Source organism: Platalea leucorodia (assembly GCF_965183815.1).
Source record: "Platalea leucorodia genome assembly, chromosome: 5".
Classification (NCBI taxonomy): Eukaryota; Metazoa; Chordata; class Aves; order Pelecaniformes; family Threskiornithidae; genus Platalea; species Platalea leucorodia.
This window is the reverse complement of record NC_138827.1, coordinates 51,221,036-51,240,210: the sequence shown is the minus strand read 5'-3', so window position 1 is coordinate 51,240,210 and position 19,175 is coordinate 51,221,036. Positions and strand designations below refer to the sequence as shown.

At 45.0% G+C, this 19,175-nt stretch overlaps 1 protein-coding gene across 7 annotated transcripts in view; it reads right to left on the bottom strand.

The window, feature by feature from the left end:
- Positions 1–19,175, bottom strand: part of ACBD6 (acyl-CoA binding domain containing 6) — an 88,183-nt gene that overhangs the window by 9,027 nt on the left and 59,981 nt on the right. Inside the window, exon 6 of one of the 7 annotated variants that reach the window (XM_082313910.1) lies at positions 4,974–5,290. The exons of 5 other annotated variants lie outside the window; for them this stretch is intronic. In XM_082313910.1, the coding sequence (XP_082170036.1) occupies positions 5,149–5,290 (142 nt within the window). In that variant the 3' untranslated portion in view covers positions 4,974–5,148. Of the gene's footprint in view, positions 1–4,973; positions 5,291–19,175 lie in introns of those variants that run through there. One more of the 7 variants, XM_082313911.1, reaches the window with a different exon arrangement.

Below are 19,175 nucleotides of genomic sequence, written 5' to 3'. Positions count from 1 at the left end.
GACTGTGCTGGTTTCACGGGACAGTTTTTAAAACAGTGTTATATAAACATTGATCTTCCAGACCTGCCTCACTTGCTCTCCAAGCTGCGTACAGAAACCTCTGCGAGCAGGAGGGTGGCCCTAAGGGAGACATCGTCTCTTCCTCCATCTCACATATTTAGCACAAGTACAGAAAGGGGAAAAACAAAACCATGCTGGTTAGCTGGGCACACTTTGGTCCAGCTAGGCCCCGTATCAGTGATGAAGCTGGGGCTGGACAGCCCTCCATGCCAGCTGCGAGGGACCCCATACCTCCTCGAGTGCTGGTCCACACCGAGACCTCATCTCTGTGCCTTCAATCACATCTCCAAGCACAGACACCGTTAGCGTGAAAAGCACAGCAGAAAACATACACACTAACCTCTCCCTTTTGAGGGATAGCACATGCACTCTTTATTTTAAGGCAATCTTTCCCCCACATCACCTCTTCTTTCTGTTCATTTGTGGCACCTTCTAAGGTGCATGCTTGTTCCCATTGACAAACTCCAAATGTTGGCAGGGATCGCAGGAGATAAGACCGATGAGGTGATAAGAGTGTTTAACAGCGCTGGGTCCTGGGCAGCATGGATGGGCCGGAGAGAAGATAAATATTTACACTACATCTTTAGAAGGTGAGTGAATAAAAAGGGCTAGAATAATACAGCTTCTGAACAAGCACCGGTGCTTAGGAGCTGTGAATATAAATCTCTGCAACCTCACGACACACACTCACTCAAGCCAGGGAGATGAAAAATAGCAAGAAAATACTTCCCTCCACTTTAAAAAAGGCTTTTATTTCTCATTTATTTCCACTTTAGACTTCAACTTCCCAACAATTTACTTTAACCTCATCATCTTCTTTTTCTCTCTCTGAAATTTTATCCCCAAGATGACTGAGGGTGAGACTACGGCTAAAAGCATACCAGAATTTACATGCTAATACCCACGAATACGTAAAACCAGGCAATGCGAGCTAATATAACCCGTCCAAACTCCACCAGACAACTCAGTAGATGGCCCCAAGACAGCCTTTATTTTCATTTACATGCTGCTTTTGCACACAGCAGCCTGGATTTGGACATGTACATTAATACATGTAAAATGAATGCTTCTCCAGTTGAAGCAGATAGACGAGTGGATCTCTGCGTGTGCAAATGCTGGCATAGAAAAGCAATGGTTTAGGTTGAAATTTGATCCTGTTCTTTTAAAATCCCTACCTTAGACCAGTGTGCACCCACATGCACCTAGACTTTTGCTTTTAATTGCCTCCTGAGCCTTAAAGCAATACCAGAGGCAGCGCAATTTGAGAAACAAGACCATCTAACAGCTTTGTGGAGAACATCTCGAGTCCCACATAGCTCCAACCCTAGGAAAATGAAGCAGACTTTTATGTTTTCTACCCATTTTTCAGACTGGGTGGCCCATACAAAGATATAACAGGTTAGCTAGTGTTTGTGAAGTGCTTGTGAGGTTACGGTTGTTAATGCCAAGTGTAGGCTGTTGTGAGACATGATGATGTACGTCCTTGGTAGCAGCTCGAAGGCGGCTCAGGCATTCCCCAAGGACCGATGCTGTGGGACACAGGATGCAGAGCAACCTCTGGCAGAAGCAAAACCAAAATCCACGCACTGGTCACAAGCAGCTCTTGTTTGGGGATGGCAAACAGCCCAAGGTAACAAGCACAGGTCTTGGATATCCCACGTTTGGTTCCCCAATTAACTCTTCCACCTCCCTTGCACGTGGGTAGGCTTGGCAGGCACCCCTCTCTTACTGAGCTGTCCCTCTCCAAGAGCTCTCCCCTCTGCCCCCTTCCTTCCATTCAGACCTTTTCCTGCACTCTGCCAGGCAGAGGATGGAAGGTGCTAGACAGATCTTTATCATCACCTCTTGGGCCCCTCTCCAGAGCCTACCGCCAGGCTATCATTTGGCCTATCTTCTAAGTGCCTCACAGATAAATTAGATCTGCATAGAGAAGCAATTATTACATTTCTAATGGCACGGACCCTTACAGCACAATCTGCTACCGAAAGGCAAAGAAAATTGCATTAGCTTTTGTTTGATTCAAAATTATGATCAAGGGAAGAGGGATGTTGAAGCCCTTTAAAACCAAGTCTCCGAGCCAGGGATCTTTCTGTCTGGGGACCTCCCTATTCATTTTCGCTGCCTGAGCTCATACTCGTGGTTCATTTAGGTGCACTAATTTGGAGGAGCCCTCCACTTGCAAAGCTGCTGTTAAAACCAGATCTAAGAAAGCTCAGAAAGAATATGATGCCCAGGAACTGCCACCCCCCCCCTCCTGAAACCTGCATCTGCTAATGCACCCAAACGCCACTGGCCCGAGGAGTTCGGCGTGCCAGGGTTACGCTAATCCTTCATCGCCCTCGTTTCTAACTGGTGGTGTACCTAAATTTCCAAGTGCAATTTCAATGGGATTTATCACATCTACTATCATCAGCATGTAGTGCTGCTGGCACAGATACAGACTCTCAATATCCCACCGCAGACACGGCTGTCTTTAATTGCAGAACAAACTGATTTCTGAATCTACACAGCGGCTCTGAAACTCTCCGGGCTGTTCTCCTATTGAGCATTTTCATCCCAATTTGCAGCCGGCACTCTGAGCGCAGCTGTGTATTTGTACGTACGTATTTATAGGTTTCTCCAAAGAATATTTGCTGCTGCTTGTTACTTCCAGCATCAGGCACCTTTCTGGTCATCAAAGTGTGTCAGTGCAATATAAAAGCTGCCGGGAAGCTCCGGGCTCCCTCAGCCCAGGGATCAAAAATGCGTGTGGCAAGAGCCATTGCCTAGAGCTGTAACAAGTGTCACAGCGCTGCAGCCGAGCCAGCCTCCAACAAAACTATGCAAATGCAACCCCAGGCTGCAAACAGCACAATATTCCTAAGGGCAAGATGCTAAAATCTCTCTTCTCAGGGTGCTTCCCTGCCCCCTCCCCACGTAAAAGTTAGTAGCTCTTGTACTGCTTTATCACTTTAGCGTGGCTAAGGCAGATACCTGGTTATTTAAGGGGCAGGATAAATGGGCTGAGACAGCTTTCCCATCCCCAATTCACTAGGGAACGCTTGGAAATTCCACCTGACACCGGGACCGCGCTGTGCTCTTAAACAATCTCCCGTCTGATCCGATTGTTCCCCAGTGGGGAGGCAGGCTGCAGCTCGCTCAAGAGTCATTGATTGGATTAACAGCCTAATTCCCAACAGATGAATAGAATACTGATGTCTTGTCAGCCCACATCATAGAAGGAAAACACAATCTGCTTCTACAGCCCCGAAATTTAACCCTTTGCTTCCCCGCTCCCCTTCCTCAGGGCACGGGGCTGAACGCAGGGGTCCGGCACTTTCAGCTCGAGATCCTACCCATTTGAATGAGAAAAGATATATTAACCTTTGGGACGCTTTGCCTAATCACCTACATGCCATGGGATCATACGTTACTTTCCGTAAGGTTGGTTTTGCAAGAAGCCCTCTTTTCATCCTTTCTAGACAGAAGAGATTTATACCCGGGACCTTAATTCTTTTTTTTTCTTCTCTATTTTACCACCTGCCATTAAAGGAAATACTGTGTGCTTCACAGTAAGCGGTTGAAAATTCATTAGCTTAACAATATTTATTCTGAAATATACAGATATTGAACGTTTTCCGAGTCTATCGTTTGATTAGGAGGACAGACCTGCCTGGAGAGGAGCCTCCAGCCGCGCTGCAGGAGAGGCATCGCTGCAATGCCCTCTCCCTCCAGCATCTCTTGGCAAGCCGTGGGGCAGGGGAGAGAAGCTGGGCACATCATTTGCTCTCGGAGAGCTCCCGTTCTCCACCTCCTAATGGAGACACTAATGTTTCCTTACCTCATAGAAAGACTGTGATAAGAAATTAATTGCTACTGGTCAAATGTTCACTACTACAGAAGCAGGACTGTGTGCATATTAAAGAGCTTCTCCAAGAACAAAATTTATTTATGGACTCCTTGGCACTGTCCGCATTTATTTCCTTGCTTGGGAGACAAGAATAAATAAAAATCATCTGATTTTAAGAAATGTATTCAAGTATTGTCATTTTTCAGCAGCAATCCTAGAATATATAGAAATAAGAGCTACAGCACTCATGCCAGGACTGTAACCCATATTGAGAGGTGGCCTCTGGGGTAACTCTGCTCCAACAGTCTCAGTGGCAATGGCTTACCAACTCTTTAACTGTTTTTCCCACCTCTGCAAGGTGTGCATCACCTGAGATTAGCCAGGTTGCTCTGTGAAACAGAAATAAGATATTTCCAGTTTCGTTTGGATTTTACAGTTTGCGTGCAGCATGGAGAAATTCCCTCCATCACCCCTTAATTCTAAAAAACTCATTAGCCCAGCACTAACCAACATGACGAATAGGAGAGAAAGCATGAAAGGATGGAGGTGCACACTGTTTTTTTTTTTTCCTCCTTTTAACGGTACCTGTTAGCGATGACAGTTTTCCAGACTTCATCATTTCACAGCATTAATATGCATATAAAAATTTGCTAAGAGACTGACTGAAAGAAACAGGCCTTCCCTCTTCTGGCTGCCAATACATCAACCCTACAGAAAGCCCTGTCTTCAGAGAGACGCAAGGTGCTCCATGTTCACAACAGAGGCGCGGGGAGGCAACAGCATGCATTAATGACAGAGCTGCCTTAACCAAAACAATTAGCGAGAGATGCCGCATTGACTCAAACAATACAATTAATGGAGTGTTAGTGCTAGTATTTTAAAGTAATTTGAATTATTAGCTCCTTTTACAATTTGAAACCATAATGTTTCATTTTCATCCCAGATATGAATTGTTCCAGAATGGCAATAAATAAGTTAAATGACCCCTGTCCAGTCCAGCCCCTGTCCCGTAATATGGCTGCATTGTATATTCACGAATCCAGGGTAAAGATGGGGACTGGGGCAGTTGTGCCCTGGAACCAGCAGACTGCAGGTTTTATAAATACATACAGAAATAATTAAAATCTAAGGGGTTTAGAAGGGTTAATCTCCTTTAAATAATCTCTGCCACAAAGCCTGTAAAGTCACTGCTGGCACCGCGCCCGCATGGGACCGGCTGTCGGATATCAGGGCAGCACGTGTGGACGGGAGCAGAGAGATTAAGTGGAAGCGGTGCCGCGGCGGCCCATCAGACAGGCGGCTCCCCCGCGCACGGACCCGCTCGCTGCCGAGGGGCTGGGAACGCCGCGAGCAGGATCGGATCCAGCGCCAGCCAGCAAGTCACCATGCCCCTTGCTCCACCTGATTAAAGAGAGAGAAGGGAGCTTGATTAGGCTGCTAAACTTCGCAGGTTGGACGGGAGACAGCGGGAGCCAAGAGCGTTGCTGCCACTGCTCAGTTCACCTGAGCCCTTTCTGACTTCAAGGCAAACGGTGGCTTATATTTATTTAAAGGGATTCGTGACTTCGGAAATAACCGCTTTTCATAAGCAGGCTTGAACCCACATCCCTGGGTGGCCAAGAAGATGTTTCACTTTTAATTGTCAACTATAATGGACTCAGGGCTGCCACTCCGTGTTTCAGGATGTCCTCTTCGTATAAAGTGTCCTTCTAAAGCCAACAACTGAGTGGCCATTAGAGATAAAGAAAGCCGGGAAACCACCCCTGGGTGGGCTAAAGCAGTGCCCTGTCTGAACCCACAGTTTGATTTCCGCTGACTTGGGCAAAGGCAGGGTCAGCTGAAACCCCCAGGAACCCTGCAGCAGCGGCTGGAGCCTGGCAGGGAGGCCGCAGCATCGGGACGACTACAGGCACGGCTGCAATAAAAGCACAGCCATGTCGCACATGGCAATGCGCCGCAGGAGGAGCAGAGGCGCTGCTAACGGCCTAGGGATCTTCTTCTCTTTTAAGTCAGTGAGGATAAAGACTCTGGAGACTCTGTTTTGGTCTCATAAACCTTCCTTGGCTTGGTGTGCAAAATCAAAACTTTCCATGTTGAGATGGTCTGAATCATCCTCTGAACTCATTAAATGAGACCTGGATTTTATTAAGCCAAGCTTGAGGGAGCCTGGGGTAGCAGGGGAGCTGAGTTACAGTGGCCCGTGGCTCTCGGCTTGAAAGGCCCTTCTTTTTTTTTCTGCTCTTTTAGAACAAACCCAGTGCCAGGGACCCTGCTCAGATATTTCAGAGCATCTCAGGATAGGGCTGTGCCCTGCAGCCTCCAGACAGCCTTTCCTTCCCAAGCACGCCTGTTTCTTAAGCATGATGACTCCTCTTTGTGGCTAATCTGGAATTAGAGAGGACGTTCGCACACTCACAGCCGTCTGCCAGAGGGAGAAGGCATCAGAGCCTGGATCCTGCCCCGAAGTGGACCGCTGCCAGGGAGAAGCCGACTGCATGTGTTGACTTAAGAAGCTCCCGTCTCATCACCTCAAAGGGTTGCTGTTTTTGTGACATCCAACAGCCTTTTAGCAGCCTCCGTGAATTGTATTAGTAGCTGATTTACCGTTTCTTATTTTATAAGGCAGGAAGCTGCTCTTTCATTTGGTCAGCCACCACCAAGTACAACTACACATTAGACTCTGAAAACTCCCCTCTCAGCCTGCGATCATTAGGACTGTTCCCTGATGGAAGAAAGGAGAAATAAATAGAGAGGGAAAAGGTTTATTGGTGCTGCTTATTCACAGAGTCAGGTTTCAAAACAGCTCTTAATAAAGTGCCAATACTAAAGAAAAAAGGAAAAATGTCTGGAGAAAACTGGCTCAGGACATCAAACTGTATCAGTAACTGGGATTTCTCGATGCAGCCACAGTGCTATTAAAATAAAGCTGAACTAAGTACTTGCAGTTTGGTCTGTCATTACTCATTTAGTGAGATGCAAAATTGATCTTCACTTTAAAGGGCTCTTTCAAAGTCTAGAGGCAGTGCTTGCTCCCTCCTTGTGCTGTATAATAGAGCTACTCCTAATGCAATTCAGCGGGATCTGAGGGCAACTGGGGAAAACCGTGGCCAACTTTATAACAGACAGATTTATGTTCAGGGATGTCCTGCTTTTTGAATGAGTTATTCTGCACAGGGCAGGAGTAACAGGTTCGCCATTCACGGGTCGTACAAGCGCGGCAGAAGGTCAAGTTCCCCGGTGGTGCTCAGTCTGAGCCGACGGCTGGGGCTGCCATCACATCTGGGGCTGAGCTGAGCGGGTCCATCCCTTTTCCTGCTAAAGCAGCCCAGGGAAGCCCACTGGGAGCCAGACATCTGCCCCCAGCACCCAGCACTGGGACCAGCCCATTTCGCACTGGGCGGACGGCTGGGGAGGAGCAGATGGCAGGTACTGGTGGTGGCGACCGACGTGGGGCAGAGCTGAACCAGTGACCTCGAGGTGAAAGGCTTCGTATCTCCCATTATCAATCCCCAGAGCCCCCTCTGAAGTAAGTGTTGATACATTAATCTTTCTGACTGATGGGAACAAACTGCAAATACAATGTTCCATGGGGGCAACTTTATTTATTTTGAGCCAAAACAGTGCTTAAAAACATAAAGTTAAGGGCATGCTTCGGTTTCGTTCTTTCATCAGAAATGTTACTAGCTAATGCCATCCTTTTTCTCTTCCAAGTACCAAATTTAAAGAGCACGTCATCACGTGTTAGTCTCTGAGCACAGTCCCAGCATGGATTGCAGCAGTAAATAATAAACCGGTGTTTGTGCTTCCTCCTGTGCATGCTGTCCTCCTAAATAGTTTAATAACAAAGGAGTATATTTAGGAGTGCTGCTGGAGTGCCTCGATGAACCATGTCGTATAGGATAAATACCTCCACATCAGGACACTTTTCAAAGCCATCAGGCAGAGGGGTCAGTCTGTTGTGGGTTTTTTTAAAACTGCACAAGCTAATGCTTTAAGAGTGTCTTGATGGAATCAGGGAAATTGGATTGTCCCCCCATTTGCTGGCCTAAAACAAGCCTTTTTTTATTTATCCCATTAGAGGAACACAAGGGAAACCTTTTAAATGTCACTAAAATTTTCCCTGCATTGCAAAACCCAGTCAAAAGGGTTTTAATTTTCCCTGAGACCTCTTAAGTAATGCAGTATGTCAAGGTTTAATACGTTGCACGTAGGGGATTGTCTATATGCTGCGCTGTTTCACCAGGGTGACTCCGTAGGGTCGGTCCTGTTTGCTGGATTTGGTCCCTGCCAGCACCGAGCTGCTCAACTAGCCCACACCGCCTTAGATCAGTTCTGGTGAAACAAATTGGCAAGCGATAACGAGATGAGATGTGCCTTCCCCTGGATCAGTCTGAGATTCCCAAAAATGCAGCAGTGCTGGTCACTCCCCAGTAATTTTGTTCTGTGAGTTGGGGCTCTCTGGTTTTGTGAGCGCCTGTAATTTACAGGCCTTATTTACTTCTCTAGGGGACTAGAGAGACTTGGCTAGAGGCACTTACGTACCCAAGGCTCCAGATTCCCCTGGAGTATTTAATATGACAAACATAAGCTGCGTACCAGAGGCGGAGCCCAGGATTGAAAACTGGCAGCACACAAAGTGCTAGAGCACACCGGCTGAAGACAGCAACCGGGTCACAGACTCTGTGAAGGCTGGGCTGGTGGCCACTCAACCCTTGCTGCCCCAGTGGCTGCAGGCATTCGTGCCACAACAGCTCCTCCCGGCCCCTCCAAGCCCATCCCGCTTGTCAGCCAGCCTGTAAACTGGAAGCTACGGGTGATCTGTTCTCCCAGAGTAATCCCAAGTAGCAACGTTTGCTGCTAAAATATACCATTATTTTGCTCCTGCAGGATAAGGGTGCTCTCTATCCGCGCTGTCCCTGTTTCTTTTTGCAAACACGTCGTCATACCACAGCAGAAGAGGACCTGGGGTGCTAAGTCATTTTGGGCTGACTGTGTAATTCTCCCCAGCCCTGGTTTTGCAGGGAGAGGAGGAACTGGAGGGCAATGAGCATCCAAGATGGGGTACAGGAGCCCTCAGCCTCTTGTCCCTGAACTCACACATGCACACTGAGAGTTGGGAAAGGTGGAGAGCTGGGGAGAGTGAGGAAGAGGAGGCAAACCCCAGCCTCTCAACTAGTCACAATAAAACACAGCCCTGAGACTAAGACACTGCCTCCTGATCTTCCCTGCAGGGCCGCATAATCTATTTTACAAAATGTCAAAATTCAGCACGAAAATTGGAAAAAGGGGGGAAAAAAAAAATCAGACTGGCTGGTTATTGGACCAAGGGCTGTGTTAAAAGGATCAGGAGGTGGTGGGCCGAGTGGTGGGGGAGGGAATGGGATAAAGTAGTGGGCCTAATCAAATCAGTTTAAAAAGCTGCAGCCTCTCCGAGTTAACCTTGCCAATCAGAGAGCGAGTGGGAGCATGTCTGCGCACATTAAAGCGGGAGCGCGTCCTTGAACCCGCAGCATACTCCATCCTCCCCCCCGCAGCCCACGCAGGCTGGGTACCCAACACCCTCGGCAGACAGCCGGAGAAAAGCCCAGGATTAGGCACCCTCCTTAGCCTTGCTCAAGTGGAAGTCAACACGGCAAAGGCAGCTCGGATGCTTCCCTGTGATTAGAGGTGAGCCCGTGGGATTAAGCCGCAAGAGTTGGAGAAATGTTAAAAAACAAACAAACAAAAAAAAGGAAACAAAAGGAGAAACCCTCCCATTGACAAATGCTGTCGGATTGAGTCTGGCAGCTGTGAGATGCATTACTAACCTTTGCTAATGACTAAGGGCACTGAAGTCACTTTAAAATAAATATTCACTAGGAATTACAGGGGTAATCTAAAGGAATTATCTTGCTGCCTTAACAGGTCCATAAACTAAATATTAAATGGTCTACACAAGTGTTTGCGTTAATTTTGACCCAAATCAACCCTTCTGCTAAAAGCCATGGAAAACCAGATTCAATTTTGGAAACTGCGTGTCTGCTCTGAGTTAGTGTTCTTCTAAATTCCCCCAGATCCTCTGTTTTCTGAAGGAAAAATGGGACTGAGCTCTTGGAAGCCAGGAGCCTGCCAGCCGCCAGGGAAAGGCTTTAGCAGAAACACACATTCAGAACATGAAGCAGCAGGCAGAAATCCAGTCTGCCGCATAATCCCGTCCCTGTGGCAAAAGTATCTGTGTTTGGAGTCTTAGCTCCAGCCCTTCTTCTCTACAGAGACAGGGAAAACACAGCATGCGGAGAAGGAGCTCTGCCATAACCGGTGGCTGAACCCCAACTGTTCAGTGCCTCAGCTTCCCCACCTGTAAAATGGGGAACATGTCATGTTCCTTCCAGCTGGGGCACTCGTCCCAGTGCCTCAAACTACAGGAGGGGAATTAAGCTGAAGCCGGGCTGTGTGTCTCGCTGAGGCTCAGCAGCAGGCAGGTCAGGAGAGCAGGAGTTAAAGCATATGCTTCAACAACAGGGACTGAATTATGAGATGAGAACAGCTCCTGTGCACCAGTCTGCAGCTCCTGACAACAACTTCATTGTCTGCACATGAAAAAGTATAGTCTAAAAACACACTGATGCCTTAAAACCACCATATACAATGCCTGAATTGCATCTAATTCCAAAGATCATATCAGACACAAATGGGGAATAAGTGCGACAGAGGAATAAACAAAAGTACATCGATGCTTCCTTCCAGCAGGCATTTCAGACCCAGCCTTAGAAAAAGGACTCAGGGTTTTCCTCATTTCCCAGCCCAGGCTGCAGGCCAGGGAAGGCACCAGCGTCTTCGGGACCCCTCAGCCCAACAGAAAAGGTGCACCTCCAGCCTGTGATCTGACACACTGGACACGTGCCCGCGTTGCACACCTATGTAATGCTTTTTAACCTGGACCCCTTAGCCTGTATACCTGAGTCAGCGAGTGTGCACATTTCTGAAGACAGCTTTTTCTCTAAGGCATGCTGAATTCGTTTTAAGAACGCATCAGGACTAAGGGAATTGAAGAAACATAAACTCGTTTTCAATCCCACTGCTCCTGCACAATCTTGTACAAGGGCCCTCTTATAGCAAATCAGGAGAGCGAGGGACACGATCAGGCTGCTTGAAGCACAGAAATACGCTACACCAATGGATCTGAAGAAACCACATCCCTGGAGCCCTTCGGGGTCCACTGTACAACTTAGGGAAAAGAAGAATCAAAGACACGGGGAAGCTGGCAGAGAAAACGCAGCGCATAAAAAGATCAATATTTAAAAAGCTCACTTTTACTGGTGGAGGGAAGAAAAACATTTGCAAACGTTATGTTTTTTAAAGACTTCTTCACAATGTTCAGAAGTTCCTGCCCTTTTTTTTTTTTTTTTTTTTTTAGATTAGAAAAAGGCAGGAAAGTCTAACCTGGTAAAACCTAATTTCATAGGAGATCTTCTTTGAAAGCCTTGGCAATAGGAGTGGAAGTGCTGTCTATCACCCACTGAAGGCAGCGCGGGAAGAGTGCTCTAACAAGAGCATTTTAAACTCAAATGCCAGACCAACATTAGCAGCAAGTAAAGCCACAATTTTACACAGTCCCAAATGAAAAATCATTCCGCTAAATGAGATTTCTTCCCTCTGAAATACATATTTTTATGAACTCCTAAATATATGCTGAAATAAATTAACAGATAAAACCTAGGACTTCTGTCTTTAAGGAAGATGAATTCTCTACCTTCCTTTTTAAATAAACGAACAGTTTCAAAGTGTTCTTCATATGTTGTAAAAGAATGATAAAGGGGAATAGATCAACATCCTCCTCACTGACTTCCATCTGCTAACAGCATCCTAAACCAATCTCCTGCAGCTGAAGGAGCCCTGAGCAAACCTGAGAACATCTCTTCAGTCTTCACTAAGCCAGCACTAAAACAAAATACTAACTGCCTAAAAAAGACACAGTTGCTGTTTTCACTTCCTATCACAGCTGGCAAGGGCTGGGATAAGGGAGCTTTTTAAAGAGAAGCCACAGGGCCTGGTAGGGCAAACCCCTGTCCACAGGAGTGTCCCTGCAGGTGCAGGAGAACTCACCCATGGACACCGGCCCCGTGGGCTGGGCTGGCAACATCAGCACTTTCTCAACTGGTGGATAGTTCACACCAGCAAATATATTTGCACTTACCAATGAGGCCTGAAGCCTTAATCAGGGATTCAGAGCACCAGGTTCACTGCAGGATTTAGATTGGCAGAAATCGCATTCATGTTTCCATTAACAGGGAATACCTGTGGAACCTGCTAATGTTAGCTGCTTTGTGCTGCAGCTACCAAGGATGTGCGAGTGGAAAGAGAGACCTCTCAGCAGAGCCAGCCAGTCAGTCAGTTCTGCTGCAGCCCTCCTCAAGGCAGTATGAAGCCTACTAGCTGCATTAAACTTGGATATTAAATATCAGCTGCTTCCAGAAAAGCTCCTCCAGAAAACCATCAATCCATCCAGGATAACTCACCCTACTGCACCTCCTGGTCATGACACAAAGCCTCCCAGCACCTGAAGCTGAATGGAAATGATGGCTCAAGAGCTTCAGTTTGTACTGAACGCAGCAGCCCTGCATACCTCAAGGTATCTACCGAGAGCATGCAAAGTTTATGTAAGTAAAGCCCTTCTGTGGGCTACTTCAATGCTTGATGCCTAATGAAGGCTGAATTTGGATATGCAAGTGCACAGATTACTCTATTTCTCTGGGCTGATACAGGCAGCAAGGTACGGAAAAGCTGTGCAATATCTGGGGGTAAAGTGTTTTGTTTTTTTCCACAGTAGCCAGTTATAGGAGATGCTTCCTAAGGAGAATGGACTTTGACCATCCTTCCCCCTCAGGAAACCTTTTCTACTGTAAGCAGAACTTCTAGTTCAAACACTCCTTTTGCTATTCTACTGCTTGTTCTGCAAAACTTACCCCACATCTCTGTGACCCTGTGAAGGGAGAAGTCCCAAAGTCCCTATGATTTTATGCAGTTGTAGCTGTCATGGGAGCAACTGTGCAACAGCATAAAATTCAAAGATAGATAGCTTCACTTGGTGGCTTTTCACACCTTGAGTGCTCAGGAGACAATACCCTTCCCTGAGAAGAGGCACAGTACTATAGAGCGATGGTACATACTAATTTCTAAAAGAGGATTTTAATCATGCAACGTCCTCTGCAGTCGCACAGAATTTAATCTCATTGCTGACAGTGGGTGATGGGGGAGCATGTTAAGTGGAAAAGTTGTATTCAAGACCTTCTTGCAGATATGTGCTACAGGCAGTCCCTTGGGAGGAAGAAAATGACCCAAACCGGTCTCTCTTGCTGCTGACCACCCTGGCCCAGGGCCCCGACGTATCCCAGCCACTCACAAAGCAGAAATGCAGGTGCGTTCCCAAAGTTCTGCACAAGGTTCAAGTACGCTTATTAATACAATTAGCATTTATCAAGGCTTACTTTACAGATATTGGTTTATTAATCTAGGCAAGACCCAGGGATATATGCACATAGTATTCCCATGTTAGTTACAGAAGCTGAGACACGCAAAAAAAAACCCCACTGTCTGACTTACTCAAGGTCAAACGAGGAGCACAGCCCACAGCCAGGATTAGTTTCAGGATGCTGAGCTCCCAGCGCTACGCTGTGACTATTAGGACATGCTGTCCTTTTCCACACTAGGTCTTCCCTCTTCTCGTAAGATCTGTCTTCACCTAAGCCTATGTTTAGTGAGAATCTTGCCTTCATTTAGTAATCTGGGAAGAAAAAATAATGGAGCACCAAAAGTGGAAAAACATAAGCTGTGAACCGAGACTCTCCCAGCTGCTAAGGAGACCCACCACAACTGGGTTGGCACGTGCCTTCTGGATGGTGATCTTCAGTCATCTTCTACTAAGGATTGCTTGCAGGCAGCTTTACAAGTCTTGGTCAATTAAACAGTTAAGTGTTAAAGACAAAAATCCAAAAGGAATTAATATAATTTGTCCCACTAGTTTTAATGGGACCTTAAAGCTTATATGAAAAGTTGTACTTGGAATAGTGAAACAATTCTTTTTTTAGAAGCTCCTATGAAACCAAAGTAATGTTAGTTACAATCACTGCCTCGGAGGGATGAAATGCAATGCTTGCTTTTACCTGCTAAAATAAAAAATATTTCCCTAATATATCTGAAGTTAGGGCAACCTAAGGAATGGCCCAACAGAATATGCTTCCATAAAATCACCACAGTTAAATGAAAAATAATGCATGTTTTCAAGCAGCACACATCTGATGCCTACTTTCTAAAGAAAGTCAAACTATTGAGCAGGCAAGTCACTCTGTAAACTCCTGTAACCAGCCTTTTGCGGTATTAGACCAGCTTTGGGCTACTAATGGATAAAAATTAAGTATGAGACAACAGATCTACCAGCTTTAAAATCCTGAGGAATTGGAAAGAATGACCATATGCTTTTGTATACGATACCCATGTCTGTAGCATAGGAGCACTGCAAAAAGTTAAGTATCTGAGTGATAACTACACGTTGTGTCTGAGAGAATAGCTTTTAGAAGACACGAAATTCAAAGAATACTGCAGAACACTGAATGCTTAATGACAGAATTAAAGCTTATGTTTGGTCCTCATCTTTCTCCAGTTGCTCCTTCATTTTGCTCCTAAAATCCTTGATTTTGTTAACAAAACGTGAGCAGGAAAGTTGAGTACCTGAATGTGCCAGACATCTCTTTTAAGTAGTGTGTTATTCATAAATACAAAGAAAATTATTTTTCCCTTCCAAAACCAAACCCATTATATTTATGATCAGATTTTAGTTTCTTTTTAAGAAGTGACTGAAAATTTCCTTGTAAGGATTTTTTTAAAATTAAATTCTAATTTCCATTCAGATGTACTCGGGCACAAGAGAAAACAAACCAACTAATAGTCTAACAGAGAAGAAATGTTTCATTTGCTGTTTTCTAGCCTGATTCAAATGCAAAAAATAAGAATGTGAATAAACTAGGTTAAACTACATAATTAAGTAAACATGGACAGACATTGCGTACCTGATTAACAAAAAGAAGAACTAAATTTACTATAAAGGCTATATTTAGCTGCAAATGAACATATTTTAATGGCTACTAACCAATCAAAATCAACCTTTCCTTAGAAAAATAACCACGAACTAGATTTAAATTGATTATTAAATCAATTAAATCAATCCAACCTGTCAGAATCTCTCTCATTAGAGTCACTGTTAGATGCAAAGCTGCTGCCTGTATGGTATGTCCACGCAGGCAAAACGCAAGACGATGCAGTGCCAAAGGTATAATGATAGCATAGCACCTTCACAGCACATCCACCCAAAATTACGCCAGACACTGCCGAGTCCTAATGCGTGCACAGACCTCTCCCAAACTGAGTGCATCCATTAATACGTGGAGCCCATTAATGTGTCCTATTTTCCTGTATTAACCAACCAACAAACATTTAAAAAAAAAAAAAAAAAAGTGGGTCCCTGTAACAGTCTGACCCATTTTGAGAGTCCAGTGAAGCCAAACTGACTTTTATTTCTTAGGAAAAAAAAAAAATAAAAATTGTGCTTAAATATAAAGCAACCAGTTGCAGCATTGCGGGATTAGTTGGATGAATCCTTCAGCAGATATAATCAGCTTAATGGCAACAAAGATCACTGCACAGTTAGCGCAGCTGTGACACTCAGAAGCATTTCACTGAAAGGGAAGGTTTGCACGAGGCCGGAACGGTCCCTTTTATTTCCAGCCTTTTTTCCTCTCTCCCTCTCTCTGTGCAGTCAACATCCCCATCAACTCCATTAGCATGAAAGAATTAAGGAGGGAAATGGGTAGGGTGGAGCAATTTACGTCTGTGGGTCAGCATACTTACACAGCGTCATATAATTCAATTAAATGGACAAATAAAGTGGTGCTAGTTGTTTTCCAAACTCAGGTTAATTTTAACTTAATTCCCATGCTGCTGTGGGCTAAAGGGCTGCCTGCTGTCTGAGCCTGCCTGATACGCAGCTAAATGACCAGCTATCTATTACAGAAAGGAATGCTGTAGGAGTCCTCCTGCTCTTACTCTTAGGATACTCCTAAGAGTATCCTTACTCTGAGGATATTCTTAGTATCCTCATCTTCCCAGAAAAAAGAAAGACTGAAAGTAAAGACTTGATTCCCCTAATTACAGCTCCATTTGCACTGGCAAATCCATTGCTTTATATTATACCTTTTCTCACTGTTAAATTGTAAAAAAAATACAGTAGAACATAATAGATGGAGATTTTAGCCTGCCCTATAAGAAATTAAGAAACACTGTTTTCTAGGCTTCTCAAATTAAGACTTTCACCACTAAATGCAATGATCCACCTCCAACATATAGTATTAACACACACAAAAATAAGCAACTAAATCCTGATCTATTCACCACTAACTAGTCCGTTTCGGGTTTTGCTTCCTCCAGGAAAAATCCCCTGAGATGCAGGTGAATGCACTAATGACTGAAAACAGCTGAGGATAAATACAAAAGACCCACAAATCTGTTACCTGGAGGAAACTAATGGAGAGATATGGCAAAAATACGAACTCCTTGGAAACAAGCCATTTGCTTGTAGAGCTTGCTAAGGTCTTCTGCTCTCTGAGCTGGTAAAACTTGAACCTGTACAGTTGCGCTTTGGAGCAAGAGCTCTGAAGGAGAATTAATTTCTGTTTGCAGAATAAAGACCTTTTTCAGTACTGCAGTGTTTTGAAGCCTTTACAATAAATCAGTGCTTGAAGATCCACGGCACTTTCTATAAATAATACAAGTGTGCCTCCTTTTCTTCAGCCAAAACTTCCGTTGCTCTCTCCAAAACGGCAGCTCAACACCCTGCTGTCACTCTCCCCACCAGAAATACTTGCATTTCAGCAGTTCTGCATGGATATAATTTGTAAAGTGCTAGGCAAATAAGCACACTCTGAAATGAGAAACGTTATTGACAGACTACCTGGCACTAAGCTTTCAAACCCACCAGGAACGTCAGGAGGCCAGATTTGCACATGTCAAGTCCATCACCTTAGGAGGCTTTCAAAGTTTTTATTTTTGTGACTCTACAAAACGCATCTCTGGAGCCATTATATGAATTAGTTGGAAAAGGGTGGGGGGGAAGGAGGAGCAGTTAAGAACAGCAATACACCCCTGCGAGGACATTTAGAAGCATCTGGCTCAGAGATATTAAGAAAGGAAAGAAAAATTAATCATGCCGGCTGGGGAAAAAAAAAAACCCTGGCATCAGCACAGCCACCTTGTCATAAGGCAGATATTAATAATGTGAACCTCCAGGGAACACTCAGACATCTGAAAGATCCACTTGTTGGCTATCGCAGAGCAGGGAGGTTTAACTGATGCCTCTTTGAAACCTTCTGAATCTTACGCTAAAACACCTCTTAGGAATTTTTTGCAGCAAAACGAAACCCTCAGTGCTAAGGATCAGACATTCACTGAATAAGAAGAGAGAAATCTCTTTTTCCTAGATGGTATCAAAGAGAGTGCACAAGGGAGGGCGACACACCTTGCTGCTTATAATCACGTGCTATCGTCTACAGCAGAACAGAGCAATGCCCAGTAACTGGGTGCAAAAATATCAGATGCTGAAGCTGTGGATATCAGGTAAGTAGGATGTTAGGAAAAGAAAAGGATTAATTCCTGGGGATACATAGGCACCTCACTCCAACAGACTTTGACTGCCCGATCAGGTGTTAGCCACTTCACGTGTAGACCTGTAGCTTAGCTGCCCCGTAGCTATGAGGGACACACAAGAGAAATGGGAGGTGAAAACTGGTTGAGCATTTTAAAAAGAGAAGAAGCAAAAAGGATCTTGCTGGAATGGAAGACAACGGGAAAAAACATGCCTGGCCAAGACACCACAGCAACAGGGGTATGTCCTGATACCACATCTCAAATATAGCTCCTTAGAGTTAGAGTAAGAGGTAAAGTTGGTGGCAGCAACAATAACTAGAACTCACATTTTCAAGAGAATTTATTTAGCCAACAAAACGTGGCAAAAGCCTCCTTTTTTTCTACCTCATTACTTCTCCAGAGCTGCAGCAGTCTTTCCTGCCTAATGCACTGAAAGCAAACACGACAAAGGAACCACTAACCTGCTTGTCTTTGGGAAATGAGGAGTGTTGCTAAAAGCACGCCAGACACCCCCAACATAATCTTAGATATATTTTCTGATCTCTTGGACCATCTGTGACTAGCTACAACTCCAGATTCACAGGACACGCAGCTGACTCACTGAAGAGTAGCACCAGCTACAAACTAAGTGTCTCAAAGACAAAATGACGATTTGGATGCTTATATGCTATTTGGTGATGCAGGAGATGCTACCATAGGAGCTAACAAGCAGCCACTTCAAACAAGATGGGTTGTGCTTGGCAAATCTAGATGGACAATTCCCCAGCTAGGGAATATTGCTCAGATATCCTTGGTTTAGAAACAGCAAACTCCTATGTTTAAGTGGCAGATGACATCCTGGAGACCTGTGCTGTGCCAGGTGTTTTCAGTAGCTGGGCACAAGGTTGAAAGCATCATCCCTCCAGAAATGCAGTGCTACTATTAGTGCCACTATCTGCTTAAATCAGAAACAACTTTGCAGCCGGATGACTGTGTTTTTAAACCACCCTATCCCAAGGGGAAACATTTTCTGCAGTGGGTACAGCTGTGATACATCCTATGCAAATGAAGCAATTTTCTCTTTTTCTCAGTGAAAAGCCTCCCATTTCTTCCCCATCGCTGAATTTGTCTCCTAATGGACTTGATAAAAAGCAACACTTGCATTTTTTTTTTTTTTTTTAAACTGATCCCAGAAAGGGACACATTCAGCCCTAAGATACATGCCAATAAAAGTCCCATTGACTTGGGAAGGGAATTCACGTGTTTATTCTTCATCAGAAGTCCTCAGTAATGACACCTTACCATCCTTTAAATCCTCAGTAAGACTGCTTCTGCCATGCCCCTCTGTGTCACCGCTGTCTGGCATTGCTTGGGGAAGCAATGAGCCAAGAATACCATTTTTCTGCTGATCTCTGTTTTGTTCTCTTACTTCCATTCACTCAACCTTTCCATTTGCACTACCTGTTGCACTGCATCTGATGCCAAGACGATCTCTTTGGGAAAGGGATGGTCTTTGCTCCTTCTTTATGCCTTGACTGGCATTTCTACTAGCTAAAACAGACAAAATAAGGTAGAAGAGGTGACGGCAAAATTAAACCTGCCATTATCTATGTGCCAGTTTACAGTTCTGCCT